Consider the following 26,773-nt stretch of genomic DNA (forward strand, 5'->3'; position numbering starts at 1 on the left):
TTCATATGTTGTTTTTTTCTGACTTTATGTGAACGAAAAGACACAAATTTGCCCATTTCTCATTGGAAATAGGTAAATTTCAAAATATCACTGTCCTGGTCACAAAAGCAAAGTTTGTGGGGAATAATAGCCATTTTCTATACTTTTGAGGCATAAGCAATTAGGAAATAACACTTACTACCCAGGAACAAAAAAAAAAAAAAAAATTGTTACACGGTGCTATTGAAGAGTTTAGCCTTTTAGAAAAAGGTACAACAATACAATGATTCTGTATTAGTCCACAGTTTCTTCATTAACTGACAGCAGATGCAAAATAAAGTATAAAAAAGCTAATCATATCTTCATTTTTTTATTATTAATGTTTGTGAATCTATGCAAGACATCCTAAGAAATGCATTATTGTTTATAGTATGACTGTTATTTTTATTGTTATGTGTATTATAAAAACTGCCAACTACACTGCTGCTACTAATAAGATCCTGTGAATGGGACAGGGTGATCCTGTATTACAATTTGTTTTAGAAATAAAATTAGTTAGTGGAGCAGGGAACATCAGGGCAAAGGCATATGAACGAACGTTATATTGTCAAAGCATAATGATATAATAGTTTTAGAGTATAGCGTATGAGTGAGTCTCTTATTTCCAAACCCCTCTTGCTGTGTACATGCACACTGAACTCGGGCCAATGACAGTAGTTGAAAACAACTAATACTTGGTGTTTATGTCACCCAAGTGTTAAGGTGTTTAGATTTAAATAGAATCGATTCTCCCAAGTATCTAATATAAGGGAGAGGACTGTAAACACATCAAGTTAGCAGTAATGAATTGCACACACAACCTGGGAGCTGGCAGTTCACATAAGGAACACAATACATTAAGAAGAGTTATGTGTATCTGCCCTGAAGCTCGCAGAGGGTTAACCCAATCTTGGCAGACACCTCAGTAAAGTGGTTGAGACCATGCCGTGGTCACAAACTGTTTCATTGGCTGGATTACAACAGCAACAAGCAGAAATTAATGGAAATCTGTTGCTGATTTTAGTGGGCAGTCGGGCCAGCAAACAGGGACTCTTTCACAGGCCCCCGAGCGCAACGCTGGGGCAGCAATCCTTTCGAAACTCTGGACAAACTGAGAAAAAAAAAAAAAATACAAAAAACAAACACTTGCATTTATTTTTCTAGCTCTGCAGTTGCAAACAAAAAACTCATTTAATAAACCATGGATCCTTTCACTGGGGTTTGTATATTATCTTTACTGCAGCTGGAGAATGTAAAAGATAGTTGTGTCCTGGTGTTTCTTCTGAACATATACATTATGCATTATATTATATACCCTCAAACAGACGCAGTTCTATTTTAGTTGATCTTATTGATTGTTTTCCTGTTCTGTTTGACTTTAGTTTATATACAGCCTAACAATAAAACAAAATGGGACCAGGTCAGTTCAATTATAATACAATATCAGCTGATAATTAGGACCACTGCATTGAAAATATGATTAACATAAGACCTTTTATAGTACTTTAAAGCTTGACATATTTCAGCTAGATTTAATCTTTGACATGTAAATGTCTGCCTTTATCCCTTATAACAAATAACTAAAGGGTGGATTCAAAGCATGGCTATGTTTTTTTAAAATTTTTTTTTTATTTTACTATTTTATGGTGCTACTGAATCCAAATTCCAGACATGGAAAGATGCACATGATACAACTGAAGATTGAATCAACTTCTACATGTGGAAGAGGTTACAAATCTACTGCAGTAAAATGTACAGTACATTTTCCAATGTTTATCCAACATAATTTTCCCCTTTGATTGGGCTCCTGCCAACAGCGTGGGGGTGTGTGGGGGGGGGAACACCTGTCATCAAGTCATTAGGAAGGACAAAGTTTTCAAGCTTGGAGTGGGGGTTTGAAATATTAATTGCTGAATCCTGGCAACAGAATTTTCACAAGGTTATCATCATATCAAGTAGTCCATCCCACTTCTCCTATTGATCAAAACCTGAAGATTGAGAACTATAAATAGTGCTGCATTTCTTTCATTGTACAAAATGGCTTATTTCATGTCATTTCATGGTCTAAAAATAGATATTTTACGATTGAACATAATATTTATTAAAGCAGAAAAAAATTGCGTTGTTATAATACAACACATGTTTAAATGATTGCCTGAAAAACAGTAAATGCTAAATTGTAGAATATTTAGTTTTTTATGTCGACGTTCTATTTTCACCATCAGTGAATTATCAAACAAAATAAAAACATAAATAAATGTAAAAAATAGCCACAAGTCAATAGAGTGATCTTTAGCAGAAATATTTCTGATGCAGTTGGTATCTTTTACATGGATACATTTAAAGAAATGGTGCAGCTCTATGCAGTGCCTTCAACAATTTACTGGAAGCAAAATGAACCGGCTGCCAGGTTCCTCAATGCAGTGTAATAAACAGGTAGATCGTCAATAAAGCAAACGTTTGCTGTATTTATTTATAAGTGATAAAAAAATATGAATATTTACAGTATTCTTTCAAAAATGGGAACTTTCAGCGGGAACTACATATTACACGGCAATGGGTACATTTCACAGAAATTGCGAAATCTGTGATAAACATGAAAAAATTACAGCCTTAACTATAAATGATGGACGTTCTGGTCCCTCAGTCCAAGTCGCCTTGTTGCCAGCCCATCACAATGTTCTGGGTTCACACAGTGCAGTTTTAAGAATAGTTTTAGAATAGAACAGACTTCAGATTCCTAGCAGTCAGTACAGACATTGCCTTCTAGTACAGTATGATACAAATTCACTTTGCACCTCCTCCCAATCTGAGATTATTGAGACTTTTTATTAAAAATGGAGCCAAGTTTAGTCCAGCGATCACTGAGTATGACAGAACTTTGGATGAGACCATTGTAATAGCTGACATCGGAAAACTGTGATGCATCTGTACTTTTAAATAACACAGTTGTTAGACCTTTCCCACTGCCTTGGCAGCATCCCATCAAAGTCCCAGTTTTACTTTTTAGAGCTCATTCTTGCCAGTCTTGGGGACTGATAAATTGATGTTGGTCCAAAGCAAAGACTTACAAGTCCTTGGTATATCTTTATACCTTTTACTCTTAAAGGTATCCGTATCCCCGCTTTTTGTAATTGCTCTTGCTTGAAATCGTTCTTACTACGTGCTCTTAATGGAATTTACTCTTCTAAGCAAATATCATTACTATAAGTTTAACTGCTCTTAGTCAAATTCACTCTTAATGGTAATTATTTCCTGTATTCTTTATTTTGCTCTTATTTGAATTTGATCTTATTTTCTACTGATTTTACTGTACCTTACAACTGCACTTATCTGTAAAGTGATATTGTGTAATGTAATATTATGCAATGTGATACTTTGTATTGTGATACTTTGTAACAATTGTAAGTCGCCCTGGATAAGGGTGTCTGCTAAGAATACAAAAATAAAATAAAAAATATATACAAGAGGCCAGGATCCTTCATAGTGACTGCAAATTAGGCTTTTTAAAATGACTGTGACTGATACATAGCAGCATGTATACGTGCAAAACTACAGTACTGTAGATAGTTATGTGCCAAGTTCTGGACATCCAACTATGTCAAAGGGATAGCAGTGCAGAGGAGGCTGATATAGAGAAACGTTTAATGAAGCCAAACCTTCCACAGCTTCTCTCCACATCCATGACCTTGAGTTTTGATGATTGTGGCCGGCATCACAATAGCTGAGGAGTTTCAGACTTAGAATAGTCTCTTTTTTGTCCCAGGAGAGAAGGTTCTGGCTTATGAAACATTCAATTGAAGACATGAACAGCTAATGAATTTGTTTGGATATTTTGCGAGAACCATAAGACTGTCTACCATTCATTCCAGATGAAGGCTGGTCCAATACTGAAGCTAGAATCGTAACCATGTGTTTAGGCAGTTGTTGAGGCTTGTGTATAGTATTGTCAATGGTTATGGAAAACAGGAGGGAAGAATTAAATTTTTTTTTTTGCAGTCTACAATTTAATGAATTTAATGAAATTCCACAACACGGAACCAGCATAAGGAAATTACCTGTTACATGTTTTGGGATGAATTTATTTTCTGCCCCATTGAAACATGACTTGATGAGCCATATGACATTACTGTTCAGACAATGATGAAATGATAATCCAGGACATTGAAACTAAATTACCAATTGAATACATTTTGCAAATGAAGACGGCTAAATTCTAAATCTAGTGATGTTATGTGCGTTGAGTTGTTTGAGTTTAATGCCACTGTAGTTTTATAACTGGAAATTGTGCTCGTGGGACCTGCTTTTTTTCTTTATTTCTTTGATTGCCTTTGCAGTCTTTTCATTCTATGCACAAGACATGAATAAAAATAACACCATTGCTTTATTGTGGAGTACCGTTAATGATTCATATTCAAAGATGAGGATTAAAACACGGTGACGTTTGAAATAGCAAGTAAATCAATTTGCATTTCTTCATAAGTTATTTCCCTTTACTTAATTTGTCTGGCTTTTTTTCTTTTTTTACATATTCAGCATTTTAAATACAGAATTGTCTCATTAACTTGTAAATCTTCCATTTGTACTTGCAGATACACAACATTACTTACCAAATAGAATGTCTTCTGAGTTCACATTTATTTCATTGTGTTTTAATGGTACCCAATGATGCTTAAGAAATATAATTAATAGAAATACATATATAATTTGTTTTAGCACCACAAGCATCAATCAACATGCCTGTGTTACTGAATGAACACGGTTTTTGCTAGATTGTGGGATTTGTATTAGTTTTTACAGCAAAAAATATTGAGTGCTTACTGTATATAACATGTACACATTTTGTATCTCAATAGCAGATTGTTAAGATTATAAACACTGCTTGCCAATGAGTCAAACAACAGTTATATCACTGGCAATGTTTTCTGATGTCAGAATAAGTACATGATGAATACAACACAAACTATCAAGGATAAGTTCAATTATGCAATGCTGTAATACACAAGCAAATGCCACAGCATTTTTTGTAATTAATATTATTTGTTTTTATTGTTCAGTTTCTCAATAGGAGTGGCTATATAAAATAACACATGATTTAGTAGCACATTGGCAAGGGAATGGCATGTTTATTGAATTGCCTTTTTGGAGTGGATCACACAGAGAAAAAAAAATCCATCCAATTCCAAAGCTCTCACAACTTGTGTCACTCAGTTTAACTGTTGCTTTCTTTGTTGTATTGTCTTGTATGTCCTCCACCAGTGTAAAAGTGTAATTTAAAATGCATTATTTATTTGTTTTAATGGGGGAAACTCCATGAATCCCTGCTTATTTATTTTGTAAAAATGAGTGCCCAGTTAGCCAACTTTTAAAAAGGCCAGAGATGTTAGTTGGCATTATTATTATTGAACATACATGGGCTGATATAAGGATAGTGCAAACAATTGCGGCTGCAAAATCCAAATTGCCAAGCGGTCAGGAAAATATTTTGCAATGTGGCCTATGTAAGCTTAAGAGCAATGCAAATTACTCAACACGCACAAATTATGTGCTGCAATCATGATACTGAGGGTCGTAATGAGCGCCGCCTGTGCATCGGGCTGTTTAGCGGCTGCACTTACAGCCCAGAGGTGAGGTGAGTTAGGAGTGCAGAGTGAAGCAGGCGCTGTATGAGATTTGTGGAGCAAACATCAGTTATGCTACCAAAGAGGCCATATGGTCCTCTATTGTGGAGAAAGTCAATGCTGTCAGTATTATCAGGAGGACAGTCAACCAGGTGATGAAAAGGTGAAATTCAGCTATTAGGTCTAGGATGACCTGCAGGGTGAGACGATACCGCCTTCCCACCGCATCCTTCGGCATCCCAAATAAAGTGACCCCGGGTTTGAATATGCAGGGTCTTCTCTGTCTTGCCCTTCGCTTCTGAAGGTTTTCCTGCCTCTCCTCAACAAGAGCCAAGTGTCGCTGGATCAGGAAGTGTACCACAGCAGCCATCCTGAGGTCAATGACAGGTCTATGACGGTGTGTGGTTTTATACAGCTCTTAATTACTCGCTTCTACAATGGTTTGCAACTTGTAAGAGGAGGACACAGTTTGCGCGTGCAAAACGTCGATTTTGGCCGCAATATGGGTATTTTGTAGCCGCAAATCGCTTTGCACGTATCCTTACATCAGCCCCAAAGAATGCTCTATCAGACTCCAAACTACCTCATTATAATGTGGGAGCACAGTGTAAATGGTTAAGTCGAACTATTTAAAAAAAAAAAAAAAAAAAAAAAAGTTCCAAAATAACTACTGCATTAATGATCCCCATTTATCAGTGGACAAATCCTTCAATTCAATTTACTAACAGTTTCTAACCATTTTAGTAAAATTAACATTGAGGCGGGGGCTGTGTTTTTAGTTTTTATAAAGAATTAAATTAGAAGTGTAATGTATGTGAATGTATTTGTCATAAAGAGTTCAGTAACCTTTCACATCATCAAAGGACCTATGAAATTTAGCAACAAAATGCACTTTGCAGTGTCCATTAGAAATCTCAGCCGGCCTCATTAGCTGTACTCAAAGCAAATTATGCTGCGCAATTAGAACAAACATTAACACAACATGATATCATTTTTTTAATGATGGAAAGGCATTAGGTTTTGTAATAAATCTTTGCATGTGGGCACTTTTTACAGTTTAAATACTCTGTTTTGGGTAAATAAACTTACCATTTCACTTATCAAATGGTTCTGTATGAAGGGGCAATGGTAGCACAAGGGCAGACACAATGATAGCAGTTGTACAGTCCGGACCAAAACACACTGGTCAAAAAGTTTAAGACTAATTTGGGAGCATTTAATGGTTTTCCATCCAGCATTTTTTTTCTGCATACATGCTAGCATACTTTTTCTACACAGTGTCATCTTTTCAACTTACCTATAATGTGTACTGTACCTGCAATCAATTTCAGCCTATGGTCTTTGTCTAATAGCCCATTATAACAAAGTCCTTTAAGCTGAATTACAGGTGTACAAAAGAACTGTACAGTATATCTTTGGAATAATTGGACTATGACATCATTCTAGCTGTGTTTTTTATGGAAGTGCCTCAAGGAAGAAAAATGAACTGTGACATCAGCTATGGATGAGCAACTACGTTCTGACTGCAAATTAAATCAAGCAAGTCATCCATTGGACCCTATGGAGCCAACAGCACCTTGGCACCAAACTGTGCCAATGCCAGAGAGGACAGTATATGGCTACTGATAAATACAGAGGCTACTCATTGAAAGAAAAGAGAGGCATTGAAAAGCGAATTAATTTATTGTTTGATTCACTGCCTCTAATGCAAGTTTCACAATCTTTTTTTTTTTAAGTGCTTTCATAGTCTATACTACTTGTGTAAAGTGCTTAATCAAATATTTAAGAGTCTCTCAGTGACATCATGTGATTTTAATGATATCAATTATTTAACACACACTGTCATTCCCATGATATCATTTCCAGGACTGTGTTCTAACAGTAGGGCTTTATCCCGAAAAAAAGGTGTTGATGATGAATTTAATACATGGGCGTATCCCAGAAAGGCCTATGAGTCATTGCTACCCAGACAGCTACACAGTCAGAGAAGAAGTTTTATTTTTATGGTATCATGCAGTGGTTTAAAGATTCAATAACACAGTTCCTGAGTTCTGAAAATGACAGATAATTAGTTTCTTTAGGTGACTCAAACTTGAGGCAATATATATATACTGTATACACGTATCGTATGATATACAACAAACATATACCAGCCATTGCAATGTTTCTGACCTATTTGTTTTTCTTAATTCAAGCGTACTTGAGAAATTGTTTTTTCAGGTTGAAAGTTGAAATTTCCAAAGTGATCTCCATCAGACACATATAAATAATACATTACAGTATGTTCAAACTACAAAATGACATCACATTTTATGTTGAGGCTGATATAATCAGAACTTAGTTGGCATGTGGTATTGGAATATGGGGAATAAACAGACCAAAATGCATAAACCGCATGTAAAACCACATACTTCCTCATAGAGTGTAAATCAAGTGTAAGGGATTCAAGTTGTACTGCACTGAAGTACAGAATGGTAAAAGCACAGTGTAATACTGTGAAAACAGTAAATCACAGACAGCCATTGTAAAGCATTGTGAAAAACCATTGATGACTTTGATGGAGAACATTATATGCATAGTATAAGAACGAGGAAAGCAACAGAAACTGGGACATTGCTGTGCAAGTCTGCTAAACTTCTGTGAGAGATGTTTTAGTACGAACACAAGACAAATATACTGTAGTAAGATTCCTAGGTGAAAGCCCAATTAATCAACAGGTTGGCATTTCCTGTAAAAGAAAATCTGACAGCCATCTTAGTTTAAGGCTACGCAGACTTCTGTTAATGGACAGTTGTAATGTGATGCACTTAAAATCAAGGGCAGATTAACTAAACTTTTTTCTCCAGTGCAAAGATTATCATTATAAATACACAACACAGGGTTTTAATTGAACAGCTCTTTCTTACTAGTTTAGGGTACAGATTTTGCAGTGGATCAAAAGCCAATAATCTTTCTCTGGTTTCTCGTATTTTAAAGTGTTTTATTTATTCAGTAAGCAGGTCTAAGCGTGATTGCTCTCGTTTCCTTAGGGTGTTAATCTAAGTGATCTTGGAACAAGATTTAAAAGGTTCTGGAAATTCTGCACGAGCAGGGCTGAGACTTGGCAGTAACTCTGACCCTTTTGACTGCTGGAGTTGCTGAGATGTCAAAGATTAAATACTGTGATGAATCTGGAGGCTTTCAGCACAGTTTCTGATGCTTTCTTAAGCTTCTCAGAACAACACAGTACCATATTTAAACACTCGTTCCAACTGAATGATGTAATTTGAAGGCAATATTTTAAAGTTACTGGTGGCAATAAAACTAAAAAAGATATTCCATTTGAACAAAAAATATATTTTAAGTGTTTCAATGGGGTGGAAATCTGCTAGTTACTCGACTTCCCACTCAGGATACGTAATTATCACCACACTCAATTAACTTGAAGACCATGGCTCCTGCATTGGGTATTCTTAAATAGTGGTGCTGTACAGTGCACACAGTCTCTACAGTGTAGCTACAGTGAAAACCCTGCTGCCCCATCTGCCCTATTGATATTCTTGTGCTTGCTGCTTGTAAACTGTGCACCAAGTAGAAATCAGACAGGAATCTATAAATAATGAGGATTGCAATGGAGCTGCTTTATTACACCTCTTTATGCAAGGACTTGGAATTCTTAGAAAGCAATAGAAGGCAGCGGTATGGAATGGAGGCTCTAAGACAATGACAGGAATCACAAACGCACATGGTGCTGCTGTAGTATTAAATGTAGCACGATAGTTGAAGCTCCCTGTGTACATTTCTAGCTGCCTATAAAGGGGCATTGCTAGTATGGGCTAGTCTTGGGGCTGGCCTGAGAACAGAAATAGGGGTTTCCACCTTGGACAAGAATCAATCTCCCCCAAAGGAGTGTGAACCCTGCTAGTCTGAAATGATTAGCCTGTAGAGCATTAGCAAGGGCACACACAGATCCCAACCTGGTTACCTATTCTTCATGGGAACACCTAGAACACACCTAAACATTATTATAAATTATCACTGTATAAACCTTGCACAAAAAAAAGTATTTTGTTAAATCCAGATTTCCCACAGAGGAATGTGGTCCGAGCACTGTCGGAGGAAAGGTTGTGGGGTGCTGATTGAGGAGGTGAGTGAGTAAAACCTGACAAATGGATTCTAATTAAGCCAACTTCTATAAGTTGTACTTGGGGAGCTGTCCTGATTGAATGTGAGGCCACCCCATGCAGCTGGCAGATTTGAGGGATTTTCTGTCCGGCTGGCTGGGTTCATAGTCAGAGCTGGGAGTTTCCAGGTGAAAACTAAAAACTAAAATAGGATTTTTTGTTAAAATGAAGTATATATTTTCTATTACTCAAATGAAGTGTTGATGATGTCTAGCCCTTGGTGTTTACATACGGTGTGTAAAAAAAAAAGCTAATAATACATATATAATACATTTCCTTCTGTACACAGTGATGATTAAACTTACTGTGTGCGAAACCAGAATCCTTTTCTTTACACTAGCTGAGTGGGCACGCTTTATACCTTTTTACAGTATTTCAGTCAGCCCTCACCCCCCACCCGCCCGTCCTTGACAGATATAGCACCTCCCTGGACACCTTTGATGATGCCAGTAACCATTTGCAAACAAGACCAAAAGCAGTTATTCTTTTATTTGAAGAGTTGTGAGTCTGTGGGGTTCAAACACTGCCTATGCTCTTTCTAGGCCCTTGTTTTTGTGTTGTCTGTTGACAGGCAGATTTCCCCAAGGCAGCTTCCACCTGTGCTCCTCTGGTCTTCAGCTCAGACGGCACTTTCTTCTCTCCCATGGCTTCGTCCCCAGTGGCTCCGCCAGCTCTCTCTGATCTTTAGCATCTATCTCTTGTTTTTTTCTTGCCAGCTGCAAGGACTCTCTCCCGCTCTAGTTTTTTCTTGCAGTGCTATTTCCCTTCAATGCAGAGCCCCAAAGGGACCCTTGTTTTGGTTTCAAGGCTGTCTTTCATTTCTTTTATTTTATTTTGCTGCCTACAATACTGCTTGTAACTGTCTTGATCTCAGACATACCTTAGGATGCTATCCGGACGCATATTATTAATTTTGCTTGTAGAAAGCTACAGTATTTATTTAACTGTCTGTTACTATCTACATTTTACCCAGTGGTTAATGTTATTCAGTGGCACGATTTGCTACAATATGTGGTATAGAATGGGAAAACATTTGAAGCTCCTATAATGTGCATCTGGATATGAACAGCATTTAACAGAAGTGTATATAGAAGGGGTCGGAATCATTGTAGATATATTTCTGTACCATATGCAAACCCCTGGAAACCTATCTGGTTGTCAAAGAAAATATTCTAACCAGCCCTCTATCACAGGTATTCACACTATAGTACACTACAGTATGTTATATATACCGTATATATTTAAAGGTAAATGAGTTGCCATGCAATTCTTTTTAGAGGTTTCTTAATTGACAGTTTTGCAGTAATAATCCTATTATGTTTGAAGAAATCTCATTTACAAACACTCTCTGGTCCCAGTTAGTTATGACAGAGGTTCGGCTGTATGTTTTCCACATGGGAGCGGTGTCTCTTGTATGGAGACCCCTGGTATGCAGTCAGTGCTGTCTGGCTAGGTGATGCAAAGGCCTGAGAATGCAGAGAAACAAAGAAGGGCTGCTGATGGAATCTTAGAGCACAGCCAGGGCTGCATTGCTGATGGAATCTTAGAGAACAGCCAGGGCTGCATTTCTGTGTCCTGTCCAGTAGATGGAATATCTGAGAGATCTAATCTAGAGCACAGCTCCTGCAGGACCTCGAACATATGAAAATAAACACTGCTGAAATAAGTCATTTGATACAGATTATTTAGGCTTTATTGGACAGTTTCAGGCACTGCTTTTTGGGATGTACTGTATATCTTATTTTTGTATTTTTATTGTCTGCTCAGTAAAATAAAAAAAAAAAAACAATATGCTAAAAGTATTGTGATACATTTTATTGAAATTCATTAGGTTTATAACACTAATGAATAAGGCAGAATAGCTTTTAAAATGTTCCCTCAAGTATGTATGAATTTTCTATGCCTATACTTGTGTTATATGTTTTTTGGTAAGACATTTGCATTAAATGTCTCTATCTAAACTGTAATTAGTGTAAATGCATGTGTGGTAACATAGTAATCACATTGTAAGACACTACCTCATGTGTAAATGCAGTGTAGTTAGAAAAGACGTAAGCCAGTGAAAACATTGGTCATGTTATAGTGGTTACATTGCAACTACACAACAATATGTGTAATTACTGTGTTATTGCAATGCAATGAAAGACACTTAGGGGCCAATGTAAGGATACGTACAAACTGATTTGCGGCTGCAAAACACCCATATTGCTGCCAAAAAAGATGTTTAGCTGGTGTAAAGTGGGACTTTAGCGGTCACTAAAAATGTGGCTTATGTAAAGAATGGTTTTCACTTTGCATTCTGCACCCACTATCAAATTAGCACTTTGCCATTATTATTCCATATAAATGTTATTGAAATGTATTCAAATGAAGAAAAGAGCATGGAATATGACGGACGCAAACATTATAATGAGATGTAAGGATTTTGCCTTGCACTTGGGCAATTGCTGACCCTCCAAAAACGTTTCACCTCCTCTGACAAGGTGCAAACCATTGTAGAAGCGAGTAATTAAGAGCTGTATAAAACCACACACCTTCAGAGATCTGTCATTGGCCTCACTTCCTGATGCGGCTACAATTGGCTCTTGTTGAGGACAGGCAGGAAAACCTTTGGAGGAGAAGGGCAAGACGGAGAAGACCCAAGGGTCACTTTGTTTGGGATGGATTGTCCTCTCCGCTTGCCTCTCCAGTGGTATCATCTGTGATATGGATGGTGGCCCACCTCCTGTTCCTGTTGCATGCCTGTGCTACGTGGTGAGTTCTGATTTTTTGTTCGTCACCGCAGGTCCTGACACCTTTTTATCACCTGGTTGACTGTCCCCTGGTAACACTGACAGCATTGACTTTCTCCACTATAGAGGACTCTTTGGTAGCATAACATGTTAGCTGAGGCTTTTCCAAATAATTTCATGCTGAGTGACCTCAGCCGTAAAGACTCTCAACTCCTCCTCAGAAAACTTTTCTTTTCTTTTCTGTGCGCCAAGAAGACTTTGCTGCCCTTTCTCTGACATATTTTTTTGTTTGGTTTGATTTTCGTGCTCCACAAATCTCATACAGCACCTACTGCTCTCTGTACTCCTAACTCACCTCACCTCTGGGCTGTAGGTGTGGACGCTAAATAGCCCGATGCACAGGTGGCGCTCATTGCGACCCTCATTACCATGAGTAATTTGTTGAGTAATTTGCATTGCTCTTAAGCTTACAGGCCACAGAGCAAAATAATTGACTGGCCGCTTGGCAATTTGGATTTGCAGCCGCAATTGTTTGCACTGTGCCTATCCTTACATCAGCCCCTCTATCCTTATATCAGCCCCTTAATGTAAAGTGCTACCCATTTTTTAGTCAATGCAACAATCGTTTGTGCAAATATATATTTCAGTAAATAAATAATTGGTTGTGCTGTTTAATTTATAAACTATACCTATTACTATATCATCAATACAAAAGACATTGTCCTACTGCTTTTAATAAACACGTTTATCTCCTAGCTCTTGTCTCTTGAGTGTTCCATTACCAATAAAGTACTGAATTTTAACTTTATAAACGCGTTCTTAAAACACAGAAACCAAAAGCAATTCTTACAAATAATCTGCGCTCACAGGGCACTTAAACTAATTTAAAGAAGTTAATAAAAAAATACTCCTTCATAATACAAACTCCAGACTTGATATATAATTGGTTCCTTAAGGGACCGGCAAACAATAAAGAATACAAAACGTTTCCTATAATATGCATATTTAAATACCAAAAAGAAAAAAAAATGCACACTATGAACACAGTATGTACAGAATAGTGGTTTTTTTTAGGTGTTTCCAATGTACATGTGTGTGTTTTTACAACCCCCAGACTACACTGCTGCAATCTGATTACTTTGCACCAGATGTACAGTAGCTGCCTCATAAATCTAGTGGGGTTCATTTGTCCAGAGAGGCATAGAGGGAGGGAGGTTGGAAGACAATCATCGCCAGCCTTGCTGTACAGTATATTGTTTTCAGTGTACTGTAAGCAGCTCCCAGGCAGAATAAGTATATCATATGCATGCATTTTCTCTCTGATTAACCCTCTGCACACCCTTTTCAACTCAAAGTGACAGCCTAATAAGGAAGCTGAAAGAGAAGGTCAGGCACGCTCTGCGCATCCCGACCCCTGTGGCATGGAGGATAAATAGTCTGAGATCCACGATTACTAAATGATATCTTCACTTAGTCATTTATCAATCACCTCGCTGCATGAGTGAGTGAGCCGTCCTCCCCTGGGCTCCTGCAGAGGGAGGGAGGGCTGGTGCATCAACTTGAAATGTTTAACTTTCAAACCAGCTTGGTGGGGTTAAGTGTGCTGGGGTGCTGTGGGGGTCCCGTCTCGCTAAGCAATCCATTAGCTAATGGATGTCTAAAACCCTGTCACTTTCGACTCTGCGATTGCGGATGCTGCTAGATACACCTGCTGTGCCCATGTGGTACATCTGACAAACAAGGGCAGAAGATGAGCAAAAACAAACAGGAGGAGGTTTCAATCATTTCATGCAATCGTATTAATAACACACAAGGTCCATCCAGATCACCTGTGTGGTCATGATGATCAACAGTTACCTTCTGCATTTCTGTATCAAAGTTTTTGAAAGGCTTAATGCTTTTTTTTTATAATCTTCTATTAAACCTCAAAATGAAAGCCTTCGATAAAAATGTCCCTTTTCATTAACGCTGGAACAGATCGTATTAAAGCTTGCTTTTTCTTTTTGGAATGTGATTATGTTTGGTGTCATATTTTGCATCTTGCTTTGTTGTGTTGATGACAGAGTGTAATGGGGCATATTTACTTACAGAACGTACTTAAATGCACATTTAGGGAAGGAAAGTACAGGCTATTATAGGTTAAATTCTGTCTAAAGGAGCTTTAGGAAATAGGGTGGCTGTACGTGTTTACATTTTCTTTGCAATTGTGCAATAAAATGTGCTAAAAGTGTGCTTTGTTATTTATTGACAGTTAATATTGGTTATATTAATCACTTCAGGGCAGTGTGACTGAATTATCTGACATGATTGTAGTTTGGCTGAGTAACTAATTAATTTGGATAGATACATTTTGCAAACAATCACTACAATATATAAAATGCATTGTACATGCATACATTTGCATCAACATATTACAATACTTGCTTAATTTAATACTGGCCTGAAATTAATAGGGAAGGTCAATATTCTGGTGCGATTGTAGCAATCTCCGATAATGCAGACAGGCGCATCACACAGGGCGAGGCAATCCACACACAGGCAGAGGGCACTAAAGTATAGCGCCGATACCGCTGTACAAAAGAGCCATCTCCCTTGCAAGGAGCGTATATCGGGCTTATGTTTGTGATTATATCACCTACCAGCCCTGCTGCTGCCTTCCCCCGTGCACGCCACAATATAAATGAGTATTCAAATTAGATTTCACTAACATATTAAACTGTAACAACATAACCCTACCAGCCTTGCTACTATATCTGGAGAATAAAGACCGGAATGTTTTACAGGCTAATCACACCAGAGTGTCTTGATTTCAATATGCAAAAAAGATCATTTTTTGCTGATGATCGTATATGCAAATGACGAGTCAATTACATGCAAAATGCATTTCAATTAATAACTTGGAAACCATCATTAATATCTTTAGGAAACTCAGTAGGCATATTCATTATGCCATTAAGTATAATACATTAATAAATTACCCTTATTAAAAAAATGTTTTTAGGGGATCTTCTTTGTTTATTATAAAGTGTGATGTTTAATTACAAAAGCAATGCAATGTTTTCTGTGACCTAACTGTTAATTTTATTGTGTTATCGATGTTAATTCCACTGCCTGTGATAGAGGAGGGACATTGTTACTGGATACAGTCAGGCAAGGGGAAGGCATGTGTTTGCACTTCCATACAAAGCTCAGTCAATCCACCCTCACCAGTCAGTGCTGGCTCTCCAACTGTGTTCAATTGTATTCCTTCTTGAAAATACATTACAGTACCATATATATATATATATATATATATATATATATATATATATATATATATATATATATATATATATATATATATATATCCTAGGTATCCATTAGAAAAGCAAAGTGTTTGTTCTAACTTGCGTCACTGGCTCAGCAGCAGATGCTAGATTTTGTAGCTGGTGGACTCTGTAAACAATGCCACACACACACACACACACACACACACACACATATGCAAACAAAATAAATAGATATTTACATACAAAAATAAATACATAAAAATAATACTAACATGACATCAGGATCACAGACAGGAAGTAACTTTAATTAAATATTGTGAAAGTTGAAAAGTTATTTTACAGCTCAAAGTTCTTCAAAAATGATAACAATCTATACAGTAGTTTGTATTTTTCTAACAATAGAACTGTTCAGTGTGTGTCTAAGAAAGATTCAGAAAGAAGATATGAGGATAACCAGCTTTTTTTTCTGTTTAGTTTTTTTTCCCTTTTTTTTAAACATAACATTTGATCTGCTGCCAATTATAATGATAAAGGTGAGACTTCACATACAATAAAGCAATTACAAGGTAACCTGATTTTATTTTCTAGTTTTGTTAAAAAAGTCTATGTATACTATATGCAAGAGCCCATTTACAAAGGACTGTATAGGCACCTCCCCCCCCCCCCCCCCCAAAAAAAAAGGTTTATAAATGATAATTTAGATTTAAAATAAGAAAGAGCCATATTCTGCTTTAGGGCACACACACATAGTATTGGTTAAATCACAGTCCCCAGATGAACGTAATTGAGTGTAAGGTGTTTAGTGAGTTGGACCTGGGCACTGCTCCAATTGGGATGATTCCCAAGGAGGAGGCTTTTGTGGTTTACTCAGTTGTCCTTCACTGAACCAAAAGTGGTGAAAAACAATTAACTGTGATCGCAAACATCCTCAGCACTTTCACTTGGGAAAGAGAAGAGAGGTCACCGTGAGCATGCTAACAAAATCACCAGTATCCCAAAAAAACATTTGAAGTCTAAATGTTTGGGGTACATTTAGAAACATTAAATGCACAGTAATCACTAGTTTAGTTACACAGTAACTACCATGTAACTACACGATAATCACATGTGTAATTACAAAAGTAAAAACATTCTAAAAGGGTGTAACTATTCCAATTCCCCCCCCCCCCCCCCCCACACACACACACACACCCTCCCCCTCCCCCTCCCATTCCTCTCGCCTTGATACCCCAAGTGGAGAATCACAGAACTAGAATCAAAACTGGGAGTATGCACAGTTGCAGCACTGTTGTGCATCAGCTCGAATCTTCATTCGAAAAAAAAAAAAAAAAACAGGTATTCTCAAGGTAACAGAACAGTTCATTTTGTGCTTTTTAAACAATTTTTAGTTTTTTTTTTAACAATATGCTGTGATGACAGACAGTTTTGGTGCAGATTACAATGTGCAGGTGATCTAATGAGTATGATTTGCATTGTTAAGGCATCCAATCTGCTGGTTCAGAATTCAGTGAAAGAGAAAAAAAGAGGAAATATACAAGCAGGCATTAAGAAAGAAAGTATTTTCATATATTTGTTCCACAATTGTCTTCCCATTTTCAATGCACATAATGCAACTGTCACCCCAACAGGAAGAGATCTCATGCATATTATTCATTTAAAACAGCATCAATTTCTTTAAGCCTCAAAAGCAAAACGAAAGATAGATATATATATATATATTTTTTAAAAACTCTACATAACTAAATACTATTGGAATAAGTTGCTACTTTTTGCCATACATTAAAAAAAAACATTTTCCATTAACTTACAAATAATACAAAAATAGACAATGGCTTTTTTGATGGAAATAATAAAAAAATGGAAGCATGGTTTTAAACAATACTAGAAAACTAAATACAAATGAAACATATTCAAATCACATTTAAAACAGAAAGATCAACTGTGGATGACAAAACGAGTCGGGCACTTTTTCACATAGCAAACGTACACAATAAAATAAAACTAGGGGGAAAAGCAATGTACAAACTCCAAAGATAAATACATTATTTATATGGATATTTTACACACTTTTTTCCAAACCAATTTCTATTTCTTTTACTTTAATATTTGCAGGTGTAAGCTAAAGGTAGTAAGCTCTTTCTGCAGACATATGCAATAGAAACATGTGTGATACTGTACTGAAAAGCTGCCTTAAGACATTTCAATGTATAAATACATTACAAACAATGACTTTGGCAAAAAAAAAACAAATCATATGCATTGTCCTATATTGGTTGGATCTTGACAAATACCTTTTTAAGAGCATTTCAATGCAGTGCTGGCAAAAAATTCCAAAGTCGATCTTAGGCCTCTGTCCATTCAGAAGTGCTGTGATCGTCCCTTTTTTTTAAAAAGAAAAATGCATCGATAAACTCTTGCAGATTTTCCGTTTTGTGTTTTCATTCATCCTTTAATATAAATTGTAGAAACTGCTCTAAAGTAGGGGCCAACCCAAGCTGTCAGCCACTGAGACAGAAAAGTAAGCAACCGCTACTCAAAACAATTGAATTTTCCGTTAAAAAATATAAAATGGTACCTTTCTATTATTGGAGGAAAAAACAAATGTTGCAACCACCAGCTCAATGCATGACTGATATTCTTGCATTGCATAGCAGCAAATGTTTTCTCAAAGGAAAATATTCTTTAAAATGAGTTTTCCATTTATGCTAGATTCTGTCTTAAAACTACTGGAGAGCTATCAGTAGACACAAATATATCCCTTTTAAGGTGATATTTTCAAACAGGTTAATGCAAATGGCAAACATGGTATTTATTTAACAGCGTTTACCAGTCACCTCTGGCTGGGAAAATTGTTACAGCTGACCCTTACTTTTCAATAAATAAAATTGATTTCGAGGCCCTAAGTTTTCTACCCTATGCTAATTCTTTCGCTACCCTTTCCTTCTATCGTAACTAATCAGTTGCCTTCTTCACACACGCAGTTTTGTAAACATTATAAATAAAAACACAAAACTCTGATATAGTGTCCCTTGTGTATATTACAATTTATAAAAGGCATATGATTGTTCGCTGAAATGAAAAACAAATTGGAAAAGCAGATATTTTCCACAACAAAAGAATAAATATTTCTTACAATATTCAAACAACACTTTGCCTGTTCCGTGCCTCAGCGGTGTTCACAAGTTTTAGCGATTTAAAAGCTGCTGTAATATTTTTTTTTCATTTTTTTTTTTTTTATGTGATTCCTTTTTAAAAAGGCCTGAGTTATAAGTTCTGCTCCTTGCTGGGACCTGTGGTCAACCTCCTTCTGGAGATAAAAAAAAGTAATCGTCTTCAAAGTTGTTTTCTATCCCCTTCGTTGCTTCATCTTCTACATTGGAGGAACAATCATTCCAGGTATAGCTGTTTAAAAGAGAAACAAGGAGACAATAGCGTTATTATAGTGGTAATCCATATGAAAGTGAGTTTAACTGAAGAAACAGGATAATGTACAGTTTTTAGTTGTCGTTTCTTTATTGGCTTGATTAAACCACATTTCAAGAAAACCAACTGCAAGCTTACACATTTACATATGCATACATGTGTGTACTTTAAACACTTTAGAGTATACCCTGATAAAAATCTACCCCAGTAAATTTGCACAGTATTTTTGCACTTTTCCCATGCTTTTCCCATAGTTTTCCATGGGCTTTACAATGCTTACCTATGCTTCACCATGCTTTCATTATGCTATGCTTTACTATAGCACACTTTTATAAGTTCACACTTATAGTTATGTTAAAATAAAATACCACATGAAGTCCATCTGTAGAGCTATAACATACTGTATATGGGAAAATACAGTAAACCCACAAAATAATAACCTCAGTGCAATATGAGAGGAACACCAGCTACTTTACTGGACTCCATGTGCATTTCGCTGTTGTTGTTTCAAATCTTTGAGCTATGAACCTCCTCCTTCTCTTTCATCTGTTTCTTTTGTGGCAAACAGCACAACATCTTTTAAAACTACACTTGCTGTTGCAAGCCAGATAAAGTGCTGCCAACCAGAAAACAGGTCTTCTCCTCCCTGTGTATCTGCAGGCATCATGTTTGATTATGCAAGCGAAAGCTACACCTCTGGCACTGGAGTCAACTTCTGCTATAAGAGATTCCAACTGAATACCAGTCTAGCTGTGGTTATTTCAATGGAATATATAGGACCCCCAGCTGTGCCTTCATTTAAAGTGTTAGCCATTGCGATACAGTGAGGAATTTTGTGAACGACAAGTAATAGAGTTTGTGAAGGCAACTGCCCTCCTGTATGTGTCGTATTCATAATTAAAATAGCTGAACATTTTAACCAGAAGGGTTAGGCTAATATGCACACATTTCAGGAGATTTTATTTAGGTTTTACCTGTATAAAATATTTATATGTATGGGGAGACTATATGTCGCTAACTTATTTATTTCAGACCTAAGGAAAACAAAAATAATTGAATGATGAAGTGGGAGTCCCTTTCAGCTTACAGTGTATATATCACATATATACAAATGATGCTAAACATATGGTTAGCAGTCCTACACCAGGCACACATTATATCAACAATTCATTTATTTTAATGTAATTGCTAGTAACACAGGGCTCGATGAGTATCCTTCCTGTCTATGATGTAATTGACAAGTATTTCCATTCAGCCTTGTTCTCATGCAGATCGTATTACTAACATTTGTCTGGAAGACACAATCAGTGATTCACTGTACTTCTTATTGCATACATTGGCAGCCTTTTTACTGGATTTCCAAGCTCGGATACAGAATTTTTTAATAGATACAGGATACAGGATTTTCTAGGCATATGTTGGACTGTGAACTTCAGTTGCCTCTTGGGTTTTAGGGTTTTCTAACATGAGACCTGCATAACATGTTAATTAAGGACAATGTTCTGTGGAGCAAAGTCTTCCAGTTACAAAACAACAGTCTTAAACAAGAACTATGACAATGACAGTTTATATGTGTCAATTACAAATCAGCAAGCACTAAACCTATGGGGACTAATTTTCCATTGTGCTGTAATGACAAGGCATGACCTAATATAATTCATTAAAGTATTGATGGTAAAAACAACTTAAATTACAGCTGTTTCATAGCATCCTTGTAATCTTAAATTCCCCACTGTGTTTTCATACTGCATGTCCAAGCACTGCAGCATATAAGCTAAATGAGGGACCATTTTCAACACAACTTAATAGTGGAATATGGAAAAGCCAAGCCATAGTTCCATTTCCATTCTATTGACAGAGGCCAGCATTTGTTTACTGAAGTAGAATGCCGCCAGTTTGACCAAAAACAGGATTTTCAACACCTGTTAACAACTAAATACTCCATGAAGCCGTCCAGTTAATTACAAACTGTTCTCCAAGTAGCGACAAGACACAAGAGATTTCATAAAACTTATTGGACTCTGATTGATTTTTTTCCTTCCCTTGCCATTTTTAGAAGAGCATTGTCTTAGTGGAATTAAAAGTTCCCTGCAGGTATCAGATTGATATGCTGCATGATTCCAAAACAAACCCAGTCCTTCCTCCTCTACAACACTGACAGCCTTGAATTTCCCCCATTATTTTTCACATTTCCTGCAATAGTAAAGTCTATAGTGACAGGCTCTTATCACTGTGAATGGGGATTCTCTGCATGTACTTCAAATGTGTTGCTACTGCACAGGAACACAGAAATATCACGATAAAGGAGAAAGGAAGGGAAATAACATACTTCAGGAGAAGGCCAGGCCCTGAAGTGAGCCTGCAGTGGAGTACTTGCTAGAGTCCACAAAAGACTGATCTGACAGGGGGAGAGAGAGAAGAGAGAAGAGGAGAAAAGAGAAGAAAGAACATGGTGTTATTTACCTACAGCAGGGTGGGTTAGGAACTGCACATGATGGGCTTGCTTCAATAAAACATAAGAATCTTTTGGTCTATTTTGGGGAGTCAGTTTCTCTTGAGCATATTTGTTTTATCATTAAAGGATTAAAGGATGCATAACAATAGGAAAAACAACATTGTAAAATGTTTTACACACCGTCTATGACCTTTACCTTCTTACAGTTTACTGAATATGGCCCAGTATCTTTAAGTGAGCTATATATTGGAAGGTATGGCATTTGGATCTATAGTATCTGCCCCTACTTGAAAAACAACTGTAGCTTAACTGCAATGAAACTGCATTACACTGAGTCAAAGCGTTGCAGTTTGTAGACAGTTTAACTGCGGGTTTTTATTTGATATAATTGCAGTTACCATGTGGTTCTGTAATACAATGCAATATAAAAGTACCTTTTATTACAGTTATATAGTAGCGCCCTGATAGTGTTCTAAATATATAGTCCTCAGTGTAGTGCCTAAGCAGTAGTTGTTTTTCAGTTTGGGTAACAGGGTGGTACAGCAGGTGAGGTTCTCTGCTCCTCGGTGTCGTGTCTCACCTTGCAGGCTGTTGCCGTTGGCACTGCTGCACGTGGGTGGCGGCGAGGTCTGCGGTCTCACCACTGGGGCGAAGGCGCTCTTCTGTTTCACGGCAGACACCATGTTGGCGGGTGAGAATGAGAAGATCCCGGAGGAGCTACTGCAGTTGGAGGGCAGGCTGGTTGAGGAGGCCATGGTAGGACTGGATGGCACAACTTTAGAGAAGACGAAAAAACAACCCACAACTTTAAAGCAGAGAGCCGGCTGGAATATGTCTCGTCACCTGGAGGAGAGTGTTTCTCTTCAGTAACGAATATACTGGTTGTGTCGTGTTAGTCTACTTTTCAGTTTCCAGGTTTTTTTTATTTATGTATGTATTTATTTTCTTGATCAGGTGACAAATGTCTTACTGCTGTACAGTAGAAGTTGTAAAGCTGTAAATATGAATAAGAGGGTACGGTATTTATAATCAAATATTGCTTAGTGTTAACCCAAAGATTGCTTTTCTCAGGGCTGAGGGCATTGCTTTATTGCTACTTCTTCAAGACAGCTAATATTCATGCCCTGCAGTGATATACGATGCACTATACGCCACGAGAAATCAACATTCATTGGACTCCCCCACCACTTTTAATACTCTCAGAGCATTTTCTCCTTGAATGATTTTACAATTACTGTGGCAATATATCAAGTGCCCTCTGATTTTGTCTCCTTTCTTTATTGTTGTTATTATTCTACGTTTAGATTTGCTAGCACTCTATTTTAGCACAAGATGTGTAATAATGTCATAATCCATTTATGAAGGCCTAACTAATCAATTAATGAAAATTGGAACTATAAAGCTTGGCCAGTTTGATTGAAAGTGTCTGTGTGGAGTCAGTCAGCCTCTTAAAGTACTTGTTAACATTGTGGAATCAAAGTGCTGAAATTGAATTGCTACTCCTGCAATTAGTTTATTGATTTAATTAAGAGTCTTTAATTTAGAGGCTGGGATTGAAACAGCGTGTGATGTGAGTGGTCAGGCATTACTGACGGGTATTAGAACAATGCTTTTAATTTGATACAGGGGATATGCAATGTTTTTGTTTTTTTAAAGAGAGGAGACCTCTTTCAGCTGGAAACCGAAAGGCTCACACAATAGGACAAATGCGCTATGCTTATACTTAAGCTGTGTCTCGCTTTTGTTCTCAAAGGAATACAAAAATGTTACAAAACTAGAAATAAAAACTAAGAATCTGAATTTAACACTTGTTTTTCCGTACATGTGCCATACAGGTTTAAATACACACAAGCATCTGAGGAAAAACACCATGTCCTGCAAATACAACACAGCATATTGACCTATAAAAGCTGCCACACTATACTTTTTGTATTTTATCTAGGTCCTCGATTGCAGTTTGCCCCTTGAGCAATCTTAGAAAGTGAAGAAAGGTAAAATGGCGGAACTCACTGGCATAGGGTGAGTTGGCAGCTGATCCATTGAGAAAGCTTGGCGATCCTCCCAGGTTTGACATACCAGTGTTGCCGTATCCATTCATACTTGTTGTCACTGAGTTATAGTTCGTCTGCTGAGGTGTGGGGCTTGGCACATACCCGTGAGGCGACACACTGCTCGTGTTCCGAGTGAAACCTGAGGAAGACATGTTACAGTTCAGCACACAATCAATGGAATGCATTTGTCTTTTTGTAATTATATGGTAACAACACAAGTAGTTGCAGTTTATTCATGTCTAATTATAGTTATGATAGTACTTTATATAACTGCAACGCTAGAGAGAACCATAAGCCAGTCCAGGGGTTGTAATGCAGCTGCTTCGATCAAAATGTCACTAATCTAACAGTCACAGGGCCCTGGTAAAAAGGACAGAGTGTTGCCCTTCCATCTTGGCAGCGGGAGTTCTTGAGTCTTGGAACAGAGAAATATAACAATGAAGAAGAGGATGAGGAGACAGACAGAAAGTCAATGACAAGAATCAGGCAAGAAACACACTCACTTATTGCTGACATCAATGTGATTTTTACTATAAGACCCATGGGGTGAATGCTGGAACTTCAGTTATTAATACATTTTCAGGAAGAACTGTGAGGTGGGGAGGCTGAATTTATGATATGCAATCATTCAGAGACTCCAGCCCAGACCGATACATTGGGTTATTTTAAAATTAAACACGTACAAAAAAAAAAAAAAGATTGCATAATATATACATATTACAAAATGATGCCAATATAACCAGTTTAAATGGCAGCAGAACTCAGTAGTGACCTTCTAGTGTGGTTACTCTCTGTGCCAAGATAACTTTTAATTCAGGGTTCAGTTACCCTGAAGGGGTAAAGGGGGTTGGGTTTCCATGAATGCTCTGCAACACTAACAAAACTCTTGGCTTGCATCTAAGTCTGCCAATGTTTATATATAGCATAAAAAGTGTCAATGTTATTACATGAAGATGCCTGGATGAAAAGAATGGTGTTATGATTGTGTGTTACAAATCGCTTATGCTGTCAACTACAAAAATTAGCACAGGGCCAATTTACCATATGGCATTCAAAGAAAAAAAACAAATCTGAAATCTATTAAAATAATCACTCTATTGCTCTATTGTTACTACTCTAAAAAAAGAGGCTGCTTTATTGCAATTTAAAGGGGACCAAACCCTGTGTTGTAAAAGTTTGAAATGCTTCAAACATACGGTGGGAAATAAATAATAGGTTTAGATAGAAAGCTACAGTTCTGCGTCAAAAGATAACAAAAGGAATGCCTGCTGGGATATTTCCTGCTTGTGCCTAAGAATACCATTTTGCTTACTATGTTATGCTTTTTATGACCAATAGAGCTGCCTTTATGCTAATCCGGGAGGTTAGGCGGTAGCCTGGACACTTTTGATAGATCATTGAAGATGTGATGTGCTGCTCGTTTCCCTTACCCTGGTTGGTAGACTCTGACACGTTGACGGCTAGCTGGCCGCTGAAGGAATTCACTCCCATCATTCCTGCGTGCACAGACGTGTTGCTGAGCGCTGGGAGCTGGTTGTGGTTCCGAGGGACATTGTAGAGGGCTTCTGCAATGTCTGCTGCCCGCTTCAGGATGATTTCCTGCGCCGAATAAAATACGAGCAAGTGTTGAGGGGTTTCTCCCAGGCATTAGACGTGCATTCCATGAAGCGGTTTTAGTTTTTAAAACAACAAAGAGGCAGTGTGAATTTGGCAGTTCAGCTTGCTGGTGGCATCTAAGCAGGGTCGTGCACACCTGGCTTGTTAGGACCTTTTTCTATAAGAGTATTTTTTTTTTTATTCAAATGACTATGAAGTACTTTAATATTGAAGCAGAAAGCAAGCTATACTATACCACATCTACTTCAAATGCCAAAATAATTTAGGACTTGCATTTCAGCCATTATTGGTCCAGAAAGAACATGTGTTCATTTCATATAATAATCCAGAATTTAAAACGTTTGATAAATTACAATTTAAAAAAAAAAAACCTTACCTGGTTGTTATGTGGCATGCCATACAGAGCTTCGACTAAATCTGCAGATCGTTTCAGTATAACCTCCTGTAGAAAGAAGAGCACATAATGAGTAAAGCCTCTGTCTCTGGAAGCATTGCTGATTCACACGATGGCTTTTAGAAATAAGGTTCTGTGTGTAACAAGCAGTCTTGTGTGATGCACTGCCGTTTCGGATTCTGACCCCTGTAGAAGAGATTAAAAAGGCTACAACTGCTTGTGCAAACAAACCGGACTACTTTGTATAGTGGTTAAGTCGCTCGCTTGGAGTCTTCATGCATAGCCTCTGCCTCCATACCCAGTTCTTGTTATTAGAAATGAATGACCATTCTGCCAGACCCAAGCAAAGGAAAATGCAGGAAGGAAATCCTTTTTCCAGACTCCTCAATTAGCTGTATATATTTTGTTGAAAAAAAGTTAAGCAGAGCTTTTAGACTAATTGAGGACAGTATAGTGTAAGTAAGTTCTGTCCTGTAGGCGGTAACTGTGTACTGTCAACCCTAGAACCCACTTACTATCTGTCGCATTTGGGTTTTATCCTGAAGAGTTAACAGTGTTCATAGATGAAGTGAATAATAAAAATAGTTGAAATTCATTTCAAGCAGCCTTTTAAGCTCACTTAAATTTATCAGAGAATGAACTAATACAACAGCACAACAAAACCTGTAAAGTTACTTCCCCAAAGTGCTTACAGCTATTCATACACTTACTACATATTAATTGTATTACAATGAAGAACTTCAGCAGTTATTTTCCATTTCAATGGGAAAATCAGGATATAATCACAACCATTTTGCTGTCATCATAATCTCTTCATAAATAACTCTTTTTTTTAAAACATATTTTCAAATGACAAGCTTTTAGATTCAGTATTAGCATTTTTCCAATCATAAGATCATTGCTATAGAATATAAAGCAGTTATCATACTTCAGACGGATTTGCATAAATGTATGCATTCCCAAAGTTCACAAATGTGTGCATCTGACCTCATACAAAATGTTTAGTTAGTTTATTAGCTGTGTCTTCTAA

General features: G+C 37.2%; 1 protein-coding gene across 4 annotated transcripts in view; it reads right to left on the reverse strand.

Annotated features, from left to right (window-relative positions):
• Positions 1–19,009: 19,009 nt before the first annotated feature.
• Positions 19,010–26,773, reverse strand: part of LOC117412729 (transcription factor COE1-like) — a 137,230-nt gene continuing 129,466 nt past the window's right edge. For 2 of the 4 annotated variants that reach the window (XM_058996883.1, XM_058996882.1), the window contains exons 12-17: positions 25,726–25,791; positions 25,163–25,331; positions 23,692–23,871; positions 22,262–22,456; positions 21,556–21,624; positions 19,010–19,205 (exon numbers count right to left, since the gene is read on the reverse strand). In XM_058996883.1, coding sequence (XP_058852866.1) covers positions 21,557–21,624; positions 22,262–22,456; positions 23,692–23,871; positions 25,163–25,331; positions 25,726–25,791 — 678 coding nt within the window. In that variant the 3' untranslated portion in view covers positions 19,010–19,205; position 21,556. The remainder of the gene's footprint in view (positions 19,206–21,555; positions 21,625–22,261; positions 22,457–23,691; positions 23,872–25,162; positions 25,332–25,725; positions 25,792–26,773) is intronic. The other 2 variants (XM_058996885.1, XM_058996884.1) reach the window with 1 other exon arrangement.

Source organism: Acipenser ruthenus, chromosome 23 (assembly GCF_902713425.1).
Source record: "Acipenser ruthenus chromosome 23, fAciRut3.2 maternal haplotype, whole genome shotgun sequence".
NCBI classification, from domain to species: domain Eukaryota; kingdom Metazoa; phylum Chordata; class Actinopteri; order Acipenseriformes; family Acipenseridae; genus Acipenser; species Acipenser ruthenus.